The following is a 7531-nucleotide window of genomic DNA, read 5'->3' on the forward strand; positions in this document are numbered from 1 at the left end:
TTCCACGATTTCTCATTTCTTTCAGCATTTATTTCCAAGGAAGAATTAAAGGGGAACAGACCCCTGCTACATTAATGTGAATTTAAAAAAAAAAAAGGCACAAATCCAATGCTGCTGCATCCTGTAAGTGCATTACTCATGTAAGGAAAGAAAAAACAGGTTTCCAGCATCAGGATCTTCCATTAAAAGTCATAATTTTATTAATAATTAAAAACAAAAAATCTCTTTACCAACACCAAAAAAAAACCTAGTAAAAATCTGTACACAGAAATTTTTTTTTTTTTCTGGTGCCGGTATTGCGATTTTTTTGTTTTTAATTTCTAATAAAATTATGAATTTTAATGGAAGATCTTGATGCTGGAAATCTTTTTTTTTTTTTCCTGTTCCTTCTTGTGGCACCGCAAGTTCTTGTGCATTGGACTTTCATTTGCGTGAGCTGACTTTTTTCTAATTTTTTGCATTAGTTTTGTGACCTGTGTTTTTTCTGCTATGTTTTTTTTGTCCTTTTGCTGTGTTTAACCAATATGGATTCACCTGTATATATTCTCATTGACATCCAATGATCCCAATGTCTGGGTTAATGACATTGTTAAGTGTGTTACTTGTATCTCAACCATAGTATCTTAATATGTTAATGGGATATAAGAAAAGGCTCACAGGACTGTGCCTACGTTACAACAGCTTAGTGGTTAAGAAAAGTTTGTATATCCGCCATATTGAACCTAAGAGTGTCCTCCTAAAATTGCCTATAAAAATGATGACGTCCAATTAGCAGCAGTGTCGTTGACCCAACGTATGAATTGTAATCCTTTTTCAAACAAGATACAGTTATTTTGAGCATTCTTTCCATTTTAGGTGCAGACGGTGGACTGTGAGTGGTACCATTCACCTTCACAAACTGGTGTTTCCCCTCCAAATAATAAAAATTTAGGAATATTAACAGAAGAATGGCACATCAAAGAATTATTAAAAAAATAGAAGTATTTACTTAAAGGGTTTATTTTTAGCAATCCTCAAAAGAAGCCATACTTGCCCCCCGAATCTGCCCTCTGTTGATGGTTTCTCCAGCCCAGAGAGAATTAGGTCACAACTACCAGTGACCTGATCACTAAGCCACTAATTGGATACAGAGCTAAATGACTGGTGGAGGAGACATCATTACTCCTGGTCTGACAGAGACTATCATAGCAGCAGGTTGGATTCCTGGGTAAGTATGGCTTCTTTGATTTTTATCATTGGTAACTTTTAATAAAGGGTGGAAAACCTCTTTAAAACAGGCTTGTCAGGAGTGGTGATAAATCACGTTTAAGAAAACTTAGTGGGTGTCAAGTGTCCTGACGCGCGTCAAGTTCACATCGGAGTCAAGTACGTGACTACAAGTACTGCACCACCATTGTCATGAAACCTGTGTTGTTACAATCGCCCTTCAACTTTCAGCACATTCAGATGTTTTACTAGAAACATTTGGTCCACATAATAATCAAATAGATCTATTATAAAAATAAACATGTATGTCTTGTATAAAATAATACATATGCTTTTTTTCTTCTCGTTCAAATTGCACAGTACAAACTGATTGATTTCTATATCTTAATACTGTTATGCAAGGATATCAGACTTCGCCTTCGGATCTGGGGACGTCAACAGTGAGAGATGGGGTTTCACAGAGTGTTCATATACCGTATTTTTCGGACTATAAGAAGCACCAAGGTTTTAGAGGAGGAAAATAGAAAAAAAATGTAAGCAAAAAATGTGGTCATGATGCCCTGTTAAGGGGGAGGGGGTCTGCTGCTGACACTGTTATAGGGGTAATGTCCCCCAATTCTGTTAATAGGGCCCATCCTTCCTGTTATACGTGGCCCTCATCCCCATCCTGATATGCATGGCACCCCAATCCCCCATCCTGGTATGCATGGCCCCCTCATCCCTCTTCCTGGTATGTATGGCACCATTCATCCTGTTATGTATGGCCCCCCCTCACACCCATCCAGGTATGTATGGCACCTTCATCCCTCTTCCTGGTATGTATGGCACTCTTGATCCCTGTATGTATAGCCCCCTTCATCCCTGTATGTCATTAAATATGTAGTGAATATTCATGGCCTTTAATAGCGGGCAAGCTGACAGCAGAGCGCAGCAGGAGCCGTGCTGCGGCTACAGCGTGCGCGCTATTAGGGAGAATGAATGGTCACTGCTCCCCTCGCATGCAGTCCTAGCGTGGGGAGCAGTGACTATTCCGGCACAGAGCGGAACACAGCGCTGGAGGAGAGAGGTGAGTGTGAAAGTTTATTTTTCTTCTGTGCAGCATGACGGGGATCAGGGGGTGCCAAGCATACCTGGATGAGGGGGACCATACATGCCAGGAGCCGCGCTGCGGGCACAGTGTGCAGGTTATTAAGGAAAATCAATATTCACTGCTCCCCACGCCCATGGGCGTAGGGAGCAGTGAATATTCATTTTCTTTAGTAGCAGGACCAGTGTAGGCTGTAGCAGGCGGCTGCTGCCTTCTGTACACCGCTACTCTGCCACTGTCGCTTCCCACACATCCCCCACCACCCACAGCCACAGTATTTACGTATATCGGACTATAAGACGCACCCCCCCACTTTCCTCCAAAATTTTGGAGGAAAAAAGTGCATCTTGTAGTCCGAAAAATACGGTATGTTCTTGTTCTCCGTCCAAAAAAAAACACAATTTATAGAAGATAAAAAAGATGGAGGAAGTCATAATAAAATAGTCAAAAATCCATCTGAAATTAATGCTGCAGGGAATATGGAACATAATTGCTGACATTATTTACAAAAAAATAAACAAAAACCTATGTTCAAGTGAATTATTGTACAAAGGTAAATAAATAAAAACCTTATTGTACCTTATTTAAAAAGCTAGACAACAGAAGGATTTTTGTTCTGGGATCACAGTAGTTAAAATGATGAGTCTGTAGAAGCACAGTGTAGTTAATGAACTGATATTACCAAGTGTTGTGTCCATTGCAAAGTGCAAAAAAAATGGCTTTCCAGCTTGTGGCAGGCTGGTGCTGACGGACCTGTAACTTTATCTTACAAATTCAGAACAAGAAACTGTAATTTTATAATGCTCGGAGAGAAGTATTCACAAAAAATACACCTTATTTACACTGTAGTACCAAACTATTCAGATGTACGAAAGAAAGATCATAGCACCCAAATGTTCAGCAATGTCAAAGTCTGCTCCGCGGATCCATCGAAGAGAATGACAAGTCACATTATGCATTCCAACAGCCTACTTCATACTCCTCCCAAAAACGGAGGAGACCCAAACACTTGGAAGATTCTTGCAATTTTTGGGTTATGAGAAGATTAAATAAATATGTGGTTGAAGTGGATACTCTAACAGCTTCAACTGGGAAATAGCTGCTAGAACCACATAATGTATGAATAAAATCAAGATTACACCGTCATACGGATGGGCTTTTACTCCAGATTCTCTAGTGGGGGCCTCTTTATGGTGCTTCTTACACATTTGGTGTAGACCTCTCTTCTTTCCATGCAGCTCAGCACAGTTTTGTATCCAGGGCGTAGGAGCAATTGATTCCACATGTACACTGCCTTGGAGTTCTTATTAATAAGAATAAAAATGTATTTAAGAAAAAAAAAATAGATATACAAACAAAACATAAACATAAGGCTTCCAATTTGCTGAGTTATGGTTTCGTGGAAACCACTGAGAAGATGTTGTCGTTTCACACCCATAATAACTGTCAGCTATGTGACCAGCCACATGTGAATGATTCAGTCTATAATACTGTTGCGATTGGGGACCGAGAAGCTCACTCGGTATTAAGAGATCACGCAGTCATAACTTCCCTCTTGAAGAGCTTCGTCTTGCTCTTGTTTCGACACATTCTCCTCATGCCTGCTGACGTTACAGCTGCCGGGGTCACTTTGAGGGCTGGCACTGTGGCTGGTGGAGCTACGACTGTCCTCCGCCCTGGGGCTGGATTGCTCCGTGACCTTTGAGATGACCGTGGGCTGAAAAATTTCAGGTTGCACTAGCTCCACTGTCAGTTCGCTCAGCTTCTGAAGTTGAGGTTTTACTAGGTTTAGGAATGGCTTGTATCCAGGGCTGGAGAATAAACACAATGGTTAATAGGTTAAATGAACACATCAACAGGCAAAAAATAGAGAATTCAAGTAGTCTGGATGAGAGGAAGTACATGTTCTATTATCTGTTAAGTTATTCTTAAGGTATACGACCTTAAATAGGCACTATAACTGGACAGCCAGGGGATTCACATGGGATTACATTACAGAATTAGAGAAAATCCTATTCTTTGTTAATACACCATAAATGCCTTTTCCTTAACAGCCAAGATAAGCTTTTTCTCCAAACCCCAGTCATAACAGCAAGAGGGCAGCAGTCAATCGCAGCAGTTGGACTACAAGATCACCAGGACATCACTATTGCATGGCACTCTAAGGCCGGGGTGGGCAATTCATTTTTCCAAGGGGTCAAATGAGAGACACCGACTATTATGGAGGACCAGACAAAACTTCAAAAGTAACTCTGCTCATTATTATTATTATAATTTGATATTCATTTTTATCACTTAATATTGAGCAAAATTAAGCATGATAACTAGGTGCTACTACTAATGCATGTTAAGATAATTCTTATTGTAATGTATTCTTGCCAACTAGTCAAAACCAGATCATTTACTGCTTTTTATAAAGTTTATAAATCATACTGTCATTCAGCTTTAAGTATAGATGTACCTTGAACAACAGCCCCTCCCACAGAGTATGATGCCCTCACACTCAATATGATGCACCGAGTCACCCCCATACATTATGATGTTCTCACACACAGATAATACCCCCGCTGTTCCTGCCACACACAGTATGTTGCATCCAGTCACCCCAATACACAGTGTGATGGATCCTATATCTCTTCTTACACAGTATGATGCCCCCCAATCAACCCCCAAATAGTATGAAGGTCCACACAGAGTATTATGGTAAAACAGCACCCCTCCCACACAATAATGATAGACCACACAGCCCCCCACAATATAATGCCTCCAGTAACCCCCACACAGTAGGATATCCCCACAACTTTCTCACACGGTATACTGCCCACACAGTCCCCCCGAACGTGTCCCGTAGCTGTACTTTGCCCAGGTCTATTCTAAGGCATATTGTACACTGAGGCAGAGAGTTACAGTGTACCAATTTTGCAGTAATCAACTTGCAACCTCTTGAAGAACATGTAGAGATTGGTAAAGAAATGTTTATATCTGCTAATTTAAACAACTAAGTGATACATTTATTACAAAATGTTCACACTCACCAGTCATTAAGGGCCCAGGTATCCACAGCCTGTATTCCATTCTGAATGCCCTGTAACATCTCCTCAGCGACTTCAGGGCATTGCAAAAAGTTCAATACTTGATTAATAACTGAAGAATCTCGAAGTATAAGACCAATGATCACACACCACTCCAGGCAGCCAGCCTCCATGAAGACATGCAACAGGTAACTGTAGGTAGAAGAAATAACCAAACAACGATATGAAATACTTGTATACAAAATGTATTGGTAAAATAACCCAATGGTCATCTATATAGCAAGACCTAAAGCAAATTGTCTCTCAATCAATTATTACAAATCTACCACATACCGCAATTGGACTTGGGATTTGTGGGGTCCCTTGTTGGCCAGCTCCATTGAAATGTGTTCTAGTTCCGACTGCGTAAGACTCAGGGTGGAGAAGTTTTCATCCACCATTGTCCAGTCCCCATCCACCATGGAACTTGTTTCAGTGAGGTCAGTTGCTGAACCAATGCTACATTCATCTCCTACAAATAGAGAAATTCAAGAAAAACAACTAGTCTCAAACAAATTATAAAATTAAGTGGGGCATTATATCTTTTTATGTCTAAAGTTATGGAGCTCTGGGAGGTCTACCCAAGACAGATGCACATCCCAGTATCTTCCCCAAAAAACTTAAGCGCCAACTTTAACTAAATTCTAATCAACAAGCTGTCAGCAAGTAGATGTAGATATGCCACACTAAAAGGTAATATCTTAAAAGTGCTAAAATACCTTTACTACATGTCATCGGTACATACCTTTATTTAATAAAGGAGAAAGGAGTGCATCTTGCGTGTGAGGGCTGTGAGATGAGCCAGAGTCCATTTCTCGATGAGCAGTTCCAATACTTCCCACCCAAGTATGACTTCGAGGGACGCTTGGAACACCACTATCAGCATCCAGAAAGTTATCAGTTGATTGGGACTTCATGATCTGCTCTCCAATTGCTGTGAATAATAGCAATAGGACTAAACTTATAAACACATTCAAATCACATGGCTCTAATGAGGAACAAAAAAAAAATGTATGCACAATATACAGTACAGACCAAAAGTTTGGACACACCTTCTCATTTAAAGATTTTTCTGTATTTTCATGACTATGAAAATTGTACATTCACACTGAAGGCATCAAAACTATGAATTATCACATGTGGAATTATATACTTAACAAAAAAGTGTGAAACAACTGAAAATATGTCTTATATTCTAGGTTCTTCAAAGTAGCCACCTTTTGCTTTGATGACTGCTTTGCACACTCTCCACCTTTTGCTTTGATGACTGCTTTGCACACTCTCCACCTTTTGCTTTGATGACTGCTTTGCACACTCTCCACCTTTTGCTTTGATGACTGCTTTGCACACTCTCCACCTTTTGCTTTGATGACTGCTTTGCACACTCTTGGCATTCTCTTGATATATTTTCAGTTGTTTCACACTTTTTTGTTAAGTATATAATTCCACATGTGTTAATTCATAGTTTTGATGCCTTTAGTGTGAATGTACAATTTTCATAGTCCTGAAAATACAGAAAAAAATCTTTAAATGAGAATATGTGTCCAAACTTTTGGTCTGTACTGTACATCAAATTTTTCAGACTATAAGACGCAATTTATCATAAGACGCACCCCAGGTTTAGACAGCAGAAATTAGGAAAAACATTTTTTTCCTGTTGATTAAAACTTTCCAGCTGGTTTAAAGTGGAGGGGACATGATGACTAATTTTAATGCACTAAGGTACAATAGAGAAGTAATAAATCTATTGTTCGTGTTTCTCAGCAGTCTGTGTTAGGCTGTGTGCCCACGATGCGTTTTTTAAGCGTTTCCACAGCGGCAAAAACGCTGCAGAAACACTTAAAAGCATGGTAGAAGGGCTGCCATGTTCCCCAATGATAATCCGCATGTGCTGTGCACATGCTGCGGAAATTTCCGCTGCGGATTATCATTACGGAAAAAAACGCAGCACTACCAATTATTTTGCGGAAGCACTGCGTTTTCGCCGCCAATGACTTGCATTAGATCGCATGGATTACGCATCACTGTATATGTAGATGCGCATTCCATGCGTTCTAATGTGCGGATGGTACTCAGGTCTAGAGGAGAGGAGACTCTCCTCCGGTTCCGGGTACCATAGAACCTGTAAAAAAAAAAAAAAAAAAAAAAAAAAAAAAAAAAAAAAGAA

The 7531-nt window shown here is 40.0% G+C and overlaps 1 protein-coding gene across 2 annotated transcripts in view; it reads right to left on the reverse strand.

The window, feature by feature from the left end:
* Positions 1–919: 919 nt before the first annotated feature.
* The window catches only part of RIC1 (RIC1 homolog, RAB6A GEF complex partner 1), a 141619-nt gene continuing 135007 nt past the window's right edge, over positions 920–7531 (reverse strand). For both annotated transcript variants that reach the window (XM_073669017.1, XM_073669014.1), the window contains exons 23-26: positions 6110–6298; positions 5659–5836; positions 5329–5517; positions 920–4104 (exon numbers count right to left, since the gene is read on the reverse strand). In XM_073669017.1, the coding sequence (XP_073525118.1) occupies positions 3819–4104; positions 5329–5517; positions 5659–5836; positions 6110–6298 (842 nt within the window). In that variant the 3' untranslated portion in view covers positions 920–3818. The remainder of the gene's footprint in view (positions 4105–5328; positions 5518–5658; positions 5837–6109; positions 6299–7531) is intronic.

This window comes from Phyllobates terribilis, unplaced genomic scaffold, assembly GCF_046119375.1.
Source record: "Phyllobates terribilis strain yellow unplaced genomic scaffold, ASM4611937v1 Scaffold_1__5_contigs__length_1240528914, whole genome shotgun sequence".
In the NCBI taxonomy this organism is placed as follows: Eukaryota; Metazoa; Chordata; class Amphibia; order Anura; family Dendrobatidae; genus Phyllobates; species Phyllobates terribilis.